The 15755-nt window shown below is 34.1% G+C and overlaps 4 protein-coding genes across 6 annotated transcripts; 2 read left to right on the forward strand and 2 right to left on the reverse strand.

The window, feature by feature from the left end:
* Positions 1–665: 665 nt before the first annotated feature.
* Positions 666–974, forward strand: LOC145566867 (uncharacterized). The gene has a single exon (XM_081626148.1). The coding sequence runs from the start codon at positions 666–668 to the stop codon at positions 972–974; it is 309 nt and encodes a 102-aa protein (XP_081482274.1).
* A 1515-nt stretch (positions 975–2489) lies between these two features.
* Positions 2490–8674, reverse strand: LOC145567782 (uncharacterized). 3 transcript variants are annotated; one of them, XM_081627158.1, is made up of 2 exons: positions 4775–8674; positions 2490–3355 (listed from the first exon to the last, which is right to left on the reverse strand). In XM_081627158.1, exons 1-2 carry the CDS (start codon positions 4994–4996, stop codon positions 3185–3187), a joined length of 393 nt encoding a protein of 130 aa, XP_081483284.1. In that variant the 5' UTR covers positions 4997–8674; the 3' UTR covers positions 2490–3184. The 3 variants fall into 3 exon arrangements, with proteins under 3 accessions (XP_081483284.1, XP_081483285.1, XP_081483283.1); XM_081627159.1 differs by having other exon boundaries at positions 2490–3346; positions 4775–8673; XM_081627157.1 differs by having other exon boundaries at positions 2498–3346; positions 4511–6492.
* A 1831-nt stretch (positions 8675–10505) lies between these two features.
* On the forward strand, positions 10506–14383 carry LOC145567783 (uncharacterized). The gene is made up of 3 exons (XM_081627161.1): positions 10506–10738; positions 13870–14015; positions 14149–14383. The coding sequence occupies exons 1-3, from the start codon at positions 10651–10653 to the stop codon at positions 14164–14166; spliced, it is 252 nt and encodes an 83-aa protein (XP_081483287.1). The 5' UTR covers positions 10506–10650; the 3' UTR covers positions 14167–14383.
* A 289-nt stretch (positions 14384–14672) lies between these two features.
* On the reverse strand, positions 14673–15635 carry NDHS (NAD(P)H-quinone oxidoreductase subunit S). The gene has a single exon (XM_081627156.1). It carries the CDS (start codon positions 15546–15548, stop codon positions 14778–14780), a length of 771 nt encoding a protein of 256 aa, XP_081483282.1. The 5' UTR covers positions 15549–15635; the 3' UTR covers positions 14673–14777.
* Between the last annotated feature and the right edge of the window lie 120 nt (positions 15636–15755).

The raw sequence follows: 15755 nt of genomic DNA on the forward strand, positions 1-15755 counted from the left end.
GAACACCATAGAAATGCTAAGGTTAATTATTCTTAACACTGTAATGGCGTAAAATATTCATAATTTCATTAGTACAATTGTATAACCTTTAGGTTAATTTTAAATGTTAGAGTGAAATTTTTATTTCAATCAGAAGTTACTTAATTAAAACTATGAACGAAAAAATTATTTGTCCCATACCTCAAGACATCGAAATTGAAACCCTATCAATATTTTTTGTTCAAACTTATTTTAAAGAAAGAGAAGTATTATTAAACCACAATCAAAGCAACCAAATAAAATTGGAATTTGCAACCAACAACAGTCTCCCTTAAAACCAGAGTAGTGTAGTGGCTACGAAAGGTCAAAAATAAAAAAGGAAGTTGAAGTTTGATTAATTTATGGTGAAGTAGGGCCATTAACAATGTGGGGGTTAGACATTGTCACTTGTCATCAGTGCAAAAAGACAATCTACTCACATGTCAATCATCCTATTTTTCTACGTACATTAATTAACTTTCTTAAGTACTACTTGTATTTGTATTGTTATGTACACTCACTTCTAAACCCCCTTTATATATATAAACCACATTTCATACATTACTTTAGCAAATCCTTCTTTTTACTCCCTAATTAAAAACCCAACAAAAAATATTTTGGTCCCAAATTATAAAATAACATAAATTATGGGAAATTGTTTGGAAACTTGCAAGGAAGAAAATAAAGAGATTGAAATGAGTGGAAAAGAAGGAGAATTTGTGAAAGATGTTGTGAGTAATGAAAATGGGTTAAGAGTAAAGATGGTGTTGACTAAAGAAGAGTTACAATGGTTAATGATGCAGCTGAGTAACAGAGAAAATGGAGTTAAGAGGATTGAAGATGTGTTTGGTGAGATTGAGAAGGGTAGAAAGAAAGGTGTTTCATCTGCTCATTCTTGGAAACCTTCTCTTGATAGTATTACTGAAATCCCTGAAGTTCTTGAGATGAATAGATGATATTTTTGTTTTGTTTTTTCGGGTAGGGAGCTTCTAAGGATTCACGGGATTTGATCTCCAAGTGTTGGAGGCACTGTCTCTATGTATTTACCGATTAAACTAGTTGTCATCCATGTAGTTGTCGTCTATGTAGACGATAGATTTGTCAGAATTGTCACTTGAGGTTTGCTTTTTTTCCACCTTTTCTTGTGTAGTTATGGTGTGGATCACTCAGATGTATATATTTTTTGATATAGATTGAAGTGTTCTTTACATAAAAAGTATCAATCTTACTTCCATGTGTTCCCTTCTTTTTTTTCTTTGAGTTAAATTTGTTGTTTACAGTTTCAACTATAAGATAATTAAGCTCACTGGTAAAATTAACTTACAATCTATACTGAATAGTATTTAACAACACAAACCATCATCCTTTCACCAATGCCACATGTCACCTCATTTAATTTTTGTTTTTTTAGTCCCTTTCTCATATAAAAAAAAAAAAAAATGCTTTAATTTAATACATGTATAAATGTTATTTGGTTCACTTTTCCCCAACTAAATATATTCTACAATTATATTCAATTTTCACCCCTTCATCTCTTTTATAAACTATTCATTTTCCTATGAAAACATATCATAAAATAAAAATTTATATTGTATACCTATAAACAATCCATGTATTGCACGGGCCAAAAGGCTAGTTTTGCATAATTCTTAATCATTTTTAGTGGATTACAAACTACAGGGGTTCCTTTCCATTCTAAAGAGAAAGAAAAAAATAAAGAACTTTTTAGTGTTGTCCATTTCTAGCTGATTATGCTGATAGATATTGATTGCCATGTGAATCCCTGTAGTAAAAGCGCTAATTACGCTCTCAATTAAGTCTCAACTTGGCAAAATATAACTAATTAAGGTATTAGAAGTTTTTGTTAACATAAAAATAAAAAAGTTACGTCAAATTGGACCATAAACAACTTTGGTGACTTGTTGACGTATCAATTAGTACTATAGATGATTAAATAATGTGTGGATGTGCATTAAATATATTGGACTTAATTTAGGTGTGTGACGCTCACTAGTCGAAACTTAATAAAAATTGATGGGGATACATACACGAATCACGAATGTCAATGCGTTATAGGTTGATCATGTAGTTTAATTTGATACCTTATTCCTGTAAATTCATATATACCGATCATGATGTTGTGGCATGTAAGATTGTAAGGTAATACTACCGTAATAGCCTTTTTGAAATTATAGGAAAAAGAAAAAAAAAGAAATAGAAATTACAAATAATAGTGTATACAAAGAATAATTTTTTTAAAGGACAATTACGATTTTCTGTAAATGTCAATTAGATTAGCTGATCACTGCAAAGTATATATTTTAAAGAAAAATAATAGGAATTTTATATGTTATAGTCATACGTATGTAGCACCACATTCTGTCTAATTAATTCAGTATTTAGTTATTTTGGCTGAGTTGATAATCTTTGGTCCACCACATAGAAATAGCGAAAAAGGTAGCGTACCAAGTAGAATTTATTTTATGACGACGTCCACATACAATGATACAAGCAAAACGAAACAACAACAGGAAATGAAGAAACATTATTAACAGAAGTAGTGTAATTGACAGCTTATTGAATTGGGTTTGTTTTTATTAGAGGTGTTTGGACTGTTAAATTGGTTGCTCGTAACTTTATTAGTGGTTCACATTAAAAAGTAATCAAAAAATTTGGATGATCGACCATATATGCCTTAGGGCCTGTTCTGATTGACAGAACTGAGCTGAACTAAACTGAATTTATTGGAACTGAACTGAAGTGAACTGAATATTTTATGAGAGAAAGAAATTAAGAACTGAACTTAAATGAACTGAAAATAAGCTGAAGAGAACAGGCCCTTAGTTGAGGTTTGAACCAAGTGAAGCCGACTTATAGGGAGGATGGCAAAGCAATATTGGTGTTTTAATGTGTAGGAACGTGTTTTAGTTGATTTAAGGACGTACTTGCGAACATAGAGTATGTATATTCGAATTTAATTTCTAAGAAACCAAGGATTTTAAGCGTGTGAGTTTGGAGGCTCAGATGCCGTCCTGATCATGACATATAGCAGTCATGGAACCAATTTTGCGGTTATTTGAATGGTTTTTGGCTTTCACGGCCTAATTAGTAATTATACAATAAGCTAAAAAGCCTTGAATGAGATTGTGATTTTCAAAAACCTGCTTCAGATGAGAGTTGGCGATAAGCTGAAAACACGCTTCAATGTAGAGCTCACAGTAGGAGTAGGTTTTCTGCTATACCAATAGTCGTTGCTTGTTACCAACAGCCGTTGCAGCATAACAAGCAACGACGTCTGAAATTGGACATTAGAAGTCTGCAACACCATCTGCAATGTCTATTAGGATCATATCAGTAACAGAATAAGGTATTTGAAGCCAATACTTGGTCCAACAAATGCATAAGAAAAACTGAATAAGTGTCACATTATAATATACTCCGTATTCATAATCCAATCACTTGGGCCGTTACACTCAGCCTCTTAGGTCCATACAACATGGATAATACTACTAGAATAGAGCCTTCTACAGCTGGTAGTCCAAGAGTTTCAATTCCTCTGTATCCGGGAGAAACATCTTTTGATTTTCATTACCTATTGAGCCTTGAAGAAAAACATCACCTGTCATACTCAGTCTGTTATAAGAGCTCAGTCTGTTATAAGAGCTTCTATTACTATTGTAGTGCATTCGTTTTCTGATCTGATCCATATATAGTCTGCCCTTTTCCTTTGTGCATATATATCGATCAGGATCGAGTTTGCTTAATGTAAATTATTGATGGACATACTAGGCATCCCACATAAATTACCAAGTATTTGTATCTCTTTCTCTCTCTCTCTTTTTTTTCTTTTGTTGTTGTTGTTGTTGTTGTTGAAGGAGTATTAGTTTCTCATTTAACATAATTAATTGCAGAGTTATACAATCCGTATAACATATATATATATATATTTTTAATCACAAGTTGTCTTGAACTACCTGCAACACGTAAATAAGTGACATGAATCCATTTTATTTTATAATTTCTCTCAAAATTTTAATTAATTTGGAATAGAATTCACATGGACCTAGCCAAGTAATTCTACATTAAATTAAATTGTTGTTCAAACTTCAAAACAGTAATTTTTGCAAATCCAAGCAATCAAATTCACCAATCACCACAACAGGCTAAATAGTTGGATTTGTGAATCATGGTCTAAATTTTGCTAGATAAATTACAAGTATGAAAAATGACAAGTATATACTTTCCTATAAGAAGTGAAGAATTCCTCTAAATTGATCTGATTCACTACCCAAAACCTAGGCCTTTTAATTTCTTTGAAAAAAGTGAGCAAAAAAGTGAATGCCAACTAACGTACTTGGTTAACCTAAAGGTTTAACGCCCAAAACTTAAAATCAAATCTTATCTACATACATCACTGCCTTCATAACTCCCTATAAACAAAGAAAAAAGAAGAGGCCGGGAATTGAACGATAATAAAAAAAACTACTCATACGTTCTTCTTATAGTATTCCTCGTACTCTTCCTCCTCCTCCTCTTCTTCTTCTTCTTCAGCAATAGTAGCAAGCTCCAAATCATTAGAAAGCTGAATAGTACCGGGAACGACATTAATCCGTTGAGCAGGAAGCTTCATAAGCTCATTAACCACATCTTTAAAATCCAAAGCTCCTTCTCCTTTACATTTTGATAACATCTTTGCTGCTTCTTCTTTTGTTAACAAAACTTTTACTCTAATATTATTATTGTTTTTGTTACTTACCTGTACTACTCCTTTGATGTTCTTCCCTTGATCATCACAATCATCCTTGCCTCGAGACGATAAGAGAGGCTCCCTCAACTCCGAGGACATCTCTAGATAGTCATCATCTTCGCGGTCATAGCCAACAATTTTAGGGCTTCTTTGAAGCCTCCTTGGTGGAGTTCTGTCTTTCGTTTTCGTAATAGTTTCAAGTAATTTGTCTAATGCAAACATGGTAAGCATTTTTAAGGAGAAGTGTATGTAAGTTTTCTCTACTTCTCTTTTCTTCTTGGTTTTTAAGGGTTTTTTTTAGTGTGTTTGTTAATGTGCTTTGGTAGTTGAAGACTTATGGTAATGTGTATGGATGAAATTATTTAATTATGGATATTGGGAGATTAGCTCGATCTATATATAGAATAAAAGGCAGAGAATAAAGTTAAGGTAAGTTAAGAGTAAACAAATGGGGTTAATCTTAGAAAGTCTTGCACTAAATAGCTAAAGTGGGGCCGGGGTACCTTTGAAGATTCAAATTTACATGTCTTTTCGTTTGTCTCATTTTCTTAACAAGTGACCCTTCTTCATTTCCATGCAATTGACTCCGTCTTAAATGGGGTAGAATATGCTACTATGGCAAATAACTAAATAAGTCTTGTTCTCAATCTATATTACCTTAACATTATGAGAACTAGCTTGTTGCATGGGAAATTTAAGATTCAATGACGGCTACTATACGCCTAAGAATTCAATTCACAATTATAACTTAATGCAAGGAAACAAGTTTTAATGACGACTGCGTACTGTGACCAAATTCAGATGAATAGAACACACTCAAAAATTACGTGTGAGACAACAGGTAACTTTACATAATGTTTAAAACAACGAAGGTTTAAATTTATCCAATGTTGTGTAATAAAGTTTAAAACGGCTCATTATGCTAATGTTTATTCAACTATATGGTATACATGGTATGGATGAATAAAGTTAAAAATGGTGCATCGTGGTATGTTTATTTAAAGTTATGAATGATGCACGCACTGTTTTTATATATGTATACAAATTTGTATCAAATTGAAATCATTCTAGTTTTGTAGGTAATGTTATATCGTTGTATGAAAACTTAAATTGATCTCTCTCGATGTATTTGATACTCTTAGTAGAAGTCCATAGAAAAATCATTAAGTGGATCTTCAATCATAAGCTAAAAGTCTAAAACACTCATTTATTTTTAAGTAGATATAAGCTACTTGAGGCCAGGGTATAGAGGATTAAAGAGTATATGGTGCAACCTCAAATTGCCTATAGTAAAACTTAAAATAAAAGGAACAAAATAAGGGGAAAAAAAAAAAAAGCAAACGTAATTACGTAACACTAGACATTTAGACAAAGCCAACATTAGATGGTTCAGCTTTAGCACTTGTTGTTAAGATTAGGGGTGAGCAAACCGGGTATCCAGTCGAAATTTTAGGATTTGGACCCGGAATTGGTTGGAACCGGGTCTTAAAATTTGGAATTAGAATTGGAACCACTTCAATCGGGTCCTAAAATTTAGAAATTGGAATTGAAACCACCGGGTACTGGTTTTGATTCCGGGTACCCACTTATGAACACAGTTGTTAAAATTTAAAACAAATTATAATACTTATTTTGATCCATTTTCATTTTTTGCGTTTAATGCTTATATTTATACCCACATGAAGCTATTTTATATATGTTAGGTATTAATAACATATTGTTTTATTTTACTAACTAGATACATTCAACATATATTTGTTTTATAATATATTTAGTTTAATATATTTTGGGTAACCGGGTACCCAACCAGTTCCGGGTCCAAAATATTGAGAATTGGAATTGAAACCGGTTGCAACCGGTTCCTTAATTTGTTACCTGGAATTGGAACCACCGGGTCCAATTCCACTTCCGGACCCGCCGGTTCCAATTCCGGGTACTCGGAATTTTTGCCCACCCCTAGTTAAGACAATACTTGAGATTAGCTTTACAAATAGATTATCTCTAATACAAATGTTAAAAACTAATTTCTTTCAATCAAAGTTTATCGTGACATGAAACTTCAGTAAGAATCATTATTATTTTTGGGTGTAAAGATCATAAACAAATAATGTACAAGAGATTCAATCAGTTTTAAAAATCACTTTCTCAAATTTTAATCAACTAATTTTAAACACTGGTTTTAACTTTTTAAACACGAACTTCTAACCATTTAACATTTTTTTTTTTTTTTTTTTAGGAAACCATTTAACATTTTCTTATTTCAAATATCTTGTTTTTCTTTATGAGACAAAAGACATGAGGTTTAAACTGATGAATTCAAAATTTGAAAAAATTCAATTTTTTTTTAACAGTCAAGATGACCCGATAAATGGGGTTAACATATTTCAACATTCTTGTTTTTCTAGTGACTGATCGATGAGACTTGTTTCGGTATTTTTGTTTTCACTCACTAATCATCAAAGAAATTTCGCCTTTTCTTGCTTGAAGTTAACAAGCGGACTATTTAATCAGCAAAGTCTTAATATAATGCTGACTAATTCAACACGGAGTAGTAGTTTTGAACGTTTCAAAGACATTAACATATTTAAATATATCTTGATTAATTAATTAATTGCACTCCAAAATATTGGAATTTTATACACAGAATGTAGGCCTACTCTAGTCTCCAGTGACTAGTACATACGTACAAATACGTCTTTGCAGTTCAAAGGGCTCGTGACATTTTGTCATATCAGAGACTAGGTCTTTCATAGTCTATTAATTTAGTTGTGGTCCGAATTGAATTAAGTATTAATTAGGGATGGCAACGGGTCGGACTCAGAGCGGATTATGCTAAATCCAACTCCGACCCGACAGGAAGTCGGAGTCTAAATCCGACTCTGACATCTGAGTCCGACTCCGACTCCGACTTCATTATCCAACCTCTGACTCCGACTCCGATCCGACCCGACTCCGAGTTATTTTTCGTTATTCAATATATTTTGAGAAATTGGGCTATTTGGGCCTTATAACCCAGACCTAATGCCACCATGACCCACACAAAAATCCACTATCTATTGGAATCGGAGTCGGAGTCGGATAATCAGTCAGAGTCGGACATTTGTTGGAGTCGGATTTTTTTCTCGGATTTTTTGTAGGATCCGACTCCGACCCACCTCCGACTCGGAGTCGGATTATTTTAACGGAGTCGAACTCGGATTACTTTTTTCTCAGACTCGGAGCGGATTTTTTTACCTCAGATTGGGGCGGAGTAGGGTCGGATCTGGATTGGATTGTCATCCCTAGTATTAATTAATAAGGCAATACAAATTACAAATAGGGTGAGAAATTTGAATTTTTTTTTTTTTTTTTGGTGTTTAGAGACCCACAAAGGCGGGGGGTGAGAATCAATCATAAAACCTCCTAAAATCGGGAGAGAAGCTCTAACCACTTGAACTATCCTTCAATCTCACAGAAATTTGAATATGTGATGACATATTATTCTACATAAGTTTTCAGTCTTAGTCAGTGGAGGCCTGTTCACATTTACTGAACTGAGTTGAAGTGAACTGAACTGAACTGATTGGAGCTGAACTGAACTGAAATTAAACTGAAGTGAAAAGGCCCTTAATTTCAGTTCAGTTCAGCTATTAATTTTCTTTTCTCATAAAATATTCATTTCAGCTCTATTCAGTTCGATTTAGTTCAACTCCAATCAGTTCAGTTCAGTAAATGTGAACAGACATTAAGCTAATAGTCTTTACATAATTTGGGTTTTCCAAGCTCAAAATATGTTAATTAATCATATGTTATATACCACACATAGTAACAAGCGAAAATCATGTTATATATGACATCAAGGGGCCATCCCATCAAGTCTCATGCTCTAGCAAACTTTGCTTCGAATGAGTCAAGCGAAAATAATGGTATATATGACACATAGCTTGCATGACATGACACAGCCCGACATAACATTTAATTTGAAGATATGATGGATTGATCTTTAATATGAAGTATATCGACCTAAAAATCTGCTTGGCAATCAAGTTGTAACAAGCTAAGCAATTTGATAGTTTATGGCGACCCTTGCTTGTTTATAGAACGATCGATTGATCGAGTTGTTTAAAATTGAAATTAATGATTTTAGGAAGACTGAAGTTGCAAGATAAGTTATATGATAAGAGTTAATTAATAGAGGATGAAGATAGGATAGCCGACGAGGCTATTAGCTGAGATATCAAATTTGATATTGGTTTTGAATAGTTGATATAAACAGTACAGTTAGTTAGTTTTGGCCATCCATCCTCATCAGTTGGCATATTACAAGGATGGGTCCTTCATAATTATTAGCGAAGGAACTTTTCTAATACTAATGTATGTGTTTACTTTTCTAAAATGGTTGTGTTTATTAAGAGTGCAAGCAAGTTGCAAGATGTATTCTCTCAAAGAAGAAATTATACTAGGATGTTTGATGGTAAGGAAATAGTTTCCAACCTTAAGTGGTCCGACCAAGCTTTGTTTGGTGGAGTTGGTGGGGAACTCACATTGTGACTTTGAAATCACGAGGTCGCCTCTACTCTTAAGCGATGACCTGCGAAGTTGGGCTGACTAAATCTGTGAGAGGTGTCGCCTCACTAGGGTCCTTCTTCTTACCATTAAAAAAAAAAATTCCTTAAGTGGGTCCGAGCCCTAACACATACTCTCTCTGTTCCTAGTTGATTGTGTGGAGGGAGTACTAATGAACCCTAATAGCAGAGGGTTGAATCTCAAGTCAGATGCGAGATAGCTCAAGACGTATTGACCTATTACATACTCAATACATACGAAGTACTTTCTCCTTATCGTAATACTTGACTTTTGTACAATTTACATAATCTAATTTGACCATTGCTATTAATTTATACTTAAATGAAAACATAGTCATGTACGATTTTGTATAATTTCTCTTAGACCCCGTTCTCTTCACCTTAATTTTGCCGAACTGAAATTATTTTTACTGAACTGAAATTATTTTGTTGAACTTAAATTAATTTTACTGAATTGAAATTAATTTTATTAAACTGAAATTATTTTTGCTGAACTGAAATTATTTTTACTGATTTTCTATTATAATTCTTCTTTAAGAAAACTGAATTTTACTGAACTGAACTTATTTTTACTGAACTGAAATTATTTTTACTTAATATTATTTTTTTAAGGTAAAGAGAACAGGGCCTTAGAGCATACTCCCTCCGTTTTTAAATACTTGCTCTACTTTCCTTTTTCGGCCGTTTTTAAATACTTGATCCATTTTCTTATTTGGAATGCTTTTATAATATTTAATTCATTTCTCTCACCTAATGATAATGAACTCAATATAAATCACATTTTATTAATTTCATATTCTCTCTCCTCTAATTCTCTCCACTACTTTTGCTTTTTATAATTTTTTATTCTTCCACCTACCCCACTACCTCCATATTTTATTACTTTCTTTAATTTCTTCTAAACTCCGCACATGTAGAAATGAAGCAAGTTTTAAAAACGGAGAGGGTACCATTTATATAAAAATAGTCCTGTACGGTTTTAAAACTTGTGACACAATACTACAAGTCTACAATAGGTAGCTAATGGGTCGGGTCTTTTATGGGCTTAACATGACATCACTATGGGCCTTGATCCATTATAACCTTGTAGTTGGACCATATGAGTTGATCCATATAGCTATATGGGCCAATTCCAAACATCAAAAAAAAAAAAAAAAAACGGAAAAAAGCGCGAACGGAAAAGCGTGGTTGTGAATTGTGACTAGGTCACGTTGAATAACTTGAAGTACGGCATTCCCCACCCTACGCCACCGCTACTCGCAAAAACGTTTTTGCTTTCCTAAACTCAAACACATTAACAATCTTCTTCATTCAAAAATTATGGCTTCTTCTGTTTCTGCTGCTCATGCTTTCAAGAGGATCCCTCGCATCAAATTCCCGAAACGTCATCCTAAACCTTCTTCTTCTGGTTTTTTTCTTTATCCTTATTTTTTTTTTTTTTATTATTTAATGTTTATTGAGATGACTTTTTGTGTATTACATTTGTGTTGCTTGTTTATTTATTATGTTGATGGATTAGACATGATTTTTGATTTTTAATTATTTTGTGTAATTAGGCTTGTAATTGTGTGATTTTGTGCGTAATTAGAAATTTTGGGGTTAGATTTTAATTTCTTCTGGTTAGTAGTTAATTTTTTTTACTAGCAGACTAAACTTAATTTGTTGAAGATTAAGAGCATTAATTGGAGTTTTGTCGTATGGTTGAAGATTAATATTAGATTTATAGATTTGTTGCTCATGTTAGTAGGCCAAGTAATGCTGATGGATCTATAGTTTTGTGTTAACAAATGGACATTTTGTTGCTTAAGATCTAGTCAAGGAGTTGTATAGGCTTATGTTGCACCAAAAGGGAAACAAGCAACCCAAATGCCAAATTGGGGATTTGTAGATATATGGTATTGCAATTCTCAAATGATTAGGAAACACGGAATCATTAATATTGAAACAATGTGTCATTAATTTTGCCTCAAGCATTAGAATTCTATTTTATCATTATTAACAAGGAGGTAAATTTTAGGGGACTTGGTTCATATGGTCGACCTCAGACTTTGGTGGTGGTGTTGTTGTTGCTGTTGTGGATTTAATTTGACTTGGTTCATATAGTCAACCTCATTCTTTGAAACTAAGACTTTGGTGGTGGTGGTGGTGTTATTTTTTTTTTTTTTCCAAATTGTGGATTTAATTTGGATTTATTCTAAGGGATTGTAAAGGGTAAAATTCAATTTTAGATTTCAATTTACATGAGGAAAGTACGCTTTGGTTATTTAAGGAAGACATTTCCGCAAATATTTCCAAAGGGTGAATTTAAAGCTTGAATAGAAATGTACCTTTTAAGAGTTTCCATACATTGAAGTTTAGCGAATATAGTTACTCTCTACATTTTGTTTCACTTGCACCATTTCAATTCTAGGGGACTTGGTTCATACAATTGACCTTATTCTTTGGGACTAAGGCTTAGGTGGTGGTGGTGTTGGCGTGTTGTGATTTAATTCGAATTTATTCAAAGGGATTGTTAAGAGGAAAGGTCATTTTTAGATTTGAATTTCCATGAGGGAAGTACTCTTTGGTTATTTAGGGAAGACATTTTCCACAAGTTTCACTAAAGGATGAATGTTAAGCTTGAATAGAAACATGAATTTTAGATTTTCCGTACATTAAAGTTTGGCAAATATAGTTACTCTTTACATCCCATTGTACTTGCATCATTTCAATTTGCACATTTTTTAGAAAAGGGAATTTGTGGAGAAAAAAAAAAGAGTGAATCAATTTGGGACCCAACTTAGAGAAGAAAAAAGAGAGGAAAGTTATAAATAGAGGTTGGGGGGGGGGGGGGGGGGGGGCATGTAACTTGAAACATTCCAAAATGGATGATGGGGCTTGTAAATTGTGACGCGAGGATTCTTGGAGCACAAAAGTTATTTTATTTAGAGTTATGGCAAGTGGTTTGATCTGCAGTATATAAGATTTGTTTTCTTGGTTAAATGGTTTAAGAAGTATTGTATGATTTTTCAGTTTTGGGTTTAAGATGATAGAATTTAAAATTATGACTAGGCAATTGAAGACGAGGAGTGCATTTCTGTGTCTAGTGGGAGTTACATAGTTTGGTCATTGACCAGCTAGGAAGCATGGATTTTTTGTCAACTAGCTTAGTGTGTTTATTTACAAGCAACGTGCAGGGAACACAAACAAGGGTGTTTTTGTCTAGCTAAAAACCATGTTCATATATTTCTCTTATGTTTTGGATCTATAAACATAAAATAAAGACTTACACAAAACTTGGAATCTCACAGGAACAATACCAATGTGATTTAATAACCTTTTTTTGGAAGCTTATGCCTGATTGATGAAATATTGAGACAAGGAAAGTAATAAAATATTTATTGACACCTGAACTCTTACCTTTTTAAGGCAAAAGATTCAAGGCCCATCTCTATTTCTGTTTTTCAACTTTCACTCTCCAGCCTGGAATAATTCACTCAATAGCACCAAGACTGGTTGTAAATTTTTGGCATCCATATCCATGCATTGGACATTAAGTGTCACATTTAGTGATTTTAATCAGCCATAAACAAGAAGTTTTCTCACTCTACGGATAAGTTTTACTTGTACTGTACCTATGTCTATATCTGTTCTTGTGCAACCTAGTTAACAATAGTGGTTCACGAGAGGGTCACTGGTAACTGTTTGCTAAGTGGAGTGTTGTAAATTTCCTTGGTTTTAAAAAGTCTTACAAAAGTAATATGTCCAATATGAATGCCCCATGCACAATTCATTAAACATGTTTATCACACGACCTTAATGCCCTTATTTTTGCCAAGGGTCTAAAGGAAGAGAGGTGGGGGGGGGGGGGGGGGAGGGGAGGGTTAGGAGCTGAGATACTAAAAGGTTTTGTTTAGTGTTGGTAGTCATTTTCAAGTTAATTTGAAGAGTGTAACTTTGAATCTTTGATGGGAGCTGCATTAGGCAGTTTAATTTAGTTTACATAGTGCAAAAATTTTATATCTACAAACTGTCCTAGGACTTGGCAGTTCAGACTAGCATTTAGGCCTTGACCACTGGGCCATTGCCCATTGCAATTTTTTTCTTAAAATAAAGTCTAAAGGAATCTGTAAGCTGTAGTTTATCCTTGAAGTTAGCTTTGTGATCCAGTTTCTGTCTTAAGCTCTTAACCTCCTATTTTGATGTTTGATCTATAATATCCGCCTTTACTCTCTGAATACAAGTTTCTGACTTTGCTGTTATTTATCTCAGTGATGATATTGAGAATGATTCTTCGATTAGTGCTGTCTATCTTGCTAGCCTCTCTTTATACTTAAATTTTAGTACTAAAATCTAATCTAAGGCCGTCTACCTTGTTCCTATTGATATTGTTTGAAAAGGCTGTGCTAAGCAATGGTCTTCTGGTTTAGAAAATTTTGAGGTTTGACTACTTATGTCTAGCTTAATGGCTGACTTTAAACATTTGGGTAATTATTGCTGTGTTAATTGTCAACTCCTAACTTATCTTATCTGCCTTTTTTTCCCTTTCTTTTTTGCCAGAATCTTCTTCCTCATCAACAGATGATGCTTTGAAGGCATTCCTATTGAGGTCAGCTTCCAGCAACTCCTCCTTGTCTGCCTCTGGGAAGGCTTCTGACCAGCCCAAGCGGACACCAGTATCAAGTGCTGAGATGGAAGCTATACTGGTACAGCATGTTGTCCTGAAATGAAACCTTTTTATCTTTTAACTCCCCTTCCCTTCTGAACTCTTTGAAATCTCAACTTCATGTTTTCCTAACTATGCATTCTCTTTTGCCTTCCTGTTATTTCTCTTTGCAGTTGGGTGGCTGTGTTTAATCTCACTGAAGTAGTCAATGGCTATTTCTCACAATAACATTTTGGTGAAAAAATTGGTAAATTGGATTTCTTATAAGATATTGTTGCTGCTGTTTCAACCTCGGTAAAGATTAAAGAAGAGGCAGCATAGGTAGGACTGGTCAAACCAATTGGTGTATACCATACCATTTATTGATATACCATATATTGAATGGAATTTAGACTATGATTGCAATTATTTCAAATTGTGAGACTGTTAAATAATTTGCAACTTTTTGTGGTACTATGTATTGTTGATTATCATCTACGATTAAATTTCGGTTTTTTAGAACCGAAGTTCCTTTTGTTATTACTTCGTATGTGCATTAATCTGCTAACATTAGAGCTTCCTGGGAGTTAAATCTGCTATGCCTGCTACTTCCAGTTGATGTTTGGGATTATCATTAACTCGAAATTAATGATAGATTAATAGGATTATGTGGATGCAATATGTATATAATTACAGGAAATATGAGAAATTGGGAATGTAGTTCAATCCTTCACTTGGGTTTTTATTTATGGGTGAATAGAAGAGAAGTTGCAGCTTTTGATCTGTACAATACAAACAAGACTAAAGATAGGTCATTGGAAGCTTACTGTGTTATTTCACTACTTTCTGTTTCTGATGCCTGCTTTTCAAGCATTTCAATCATAGGCTCAAGCACAACAGACTTGGGATTTGTCATTGGTGGGCCCTTCTCTCTCCTTTCGAGCTCCTCAAGCCTGAATGTTATCAGTCTATCCCAATTCCCTCCTTCAAACAGCACTCCAGCCTTGCCATCAGTAATCCTCTGCACAATACCGCAGTACATATAGTATGGATTGTTCCGATTTTTAACAAGGGCGATCATCCCGGGCAACAACAATGGCAACTCAGGTGGTTTCGGCTTCTTGGAGGTCAAAACCATCTTCATATCTTCACCACCTTTGTTTTCCGTCTTAGGAGGAGGTGGGTTTTTCTCAATGAATTTCTTGAGACCTTTTTCGCCTCCAGGAAATCCACCAGTTAGGCCTGAGAGCTCCTTCTCAAATGCATTTTCTGGTATAACCTCATCAATGCTTGAGTCTGCAAATGCATTTTTATCCGATTCCTCTTCATTACCCTCGGTTGTTTGTGGCGGATTTTGAGCGTCTCTTTTCAGCTCCTTTTCGAGTCCTGCCTCGCCGTTGCATAAACCTCTGCCACCCAAGATTCCATAGAGATCAAATTTAGCAGTGATTGCTGGTTTACTTGAGATTGTTTTAGGACATGAAGTTGAGATTGATCTTTGAGTTAATAATTTGACGTGATTTTGGCCAAGAAATTGTGATTTGTTAAGGAAGACACCTTGGAAGCTAGGGGGTGATAAGGAAGAAGATGCCATTGTTGCCTAATTCACTTTGCAGGAGGAGAGAGACAGAGAGCGTTGCTGTTTCTTATTCTGATTTTCTGACCACAAAATTTATGTGGGGTTTGATTCGGTCCTATCTTATTCATTTGAAATGTTAGCACGAGACAAAAGACAATGGCCTTCATCTAATCGATTCCTCTATCTCCTTGTTAAGGTTAAGTTGTGTACGAAACCATCTCA

This window comes from Chenopodium album, chromosome 11 (genome assembly GCF_948465745.1).
Source record: "Chenopodium album chromosome 11, dcCheAlbu1.1, whole genome shotgun sequence".
NCBI lineage: Eukaryota > Viridiplantae > Streptophyta > Magnoliopsida > Caryophyllales > Amaranthaceae > Chenopodium > Chenopodium album.

What these genes read in the sequence shown, in the direction of transcription:
- LOC145566867 (XM_081626148.1), top strand. Translation starts at nt 666, where the DNA reads ATGGGAAATTGTTTGGAAACTTGCAAGGAAGAAAATAAAGAGATTGAA.
- NDHS (XM_081627156.1), bottom strand. Translation starts at nt 15,548, where the DNA reads ATGGCATCTTCTTCCTTATCACCCCCTAGCTTCCAAGGTGTCTTCCTT.
- LOC145567783 (XM_081627161.1), top strand. Translation starts at nt 10,651, where the DNA reads ATGGCTTCTTCTGTTTCTGCTGCTCATGCTTTCAAGAGGATCCCTCGC. An exon ending in TCCTAAACCTTCTTCTTCTG is followed by an intron (nt 10,739 to 13,869) that starts GTTTTTTTCTTT and finishes CTTTTTTGCCAG; the next exon opens with AATCTTCTTCCTCATCAACA.
- LOC145567782 (XM_081627157.1), bottom strand. Translation starts at nt 4,996, where the DNA reads ATGCTTACCATGTTTGCATTAGACAAATTACTTGAAACTATTACGAAA. An exon ending in AGGAATACTATAAGAAGAAC is followed by an intron (nt 3,347 to 4,510) that starts GTATGAGTAGTT and finishes TAGACATTGCAG; the next exon opens with ATGGTGTTGCAGACTTCTAA.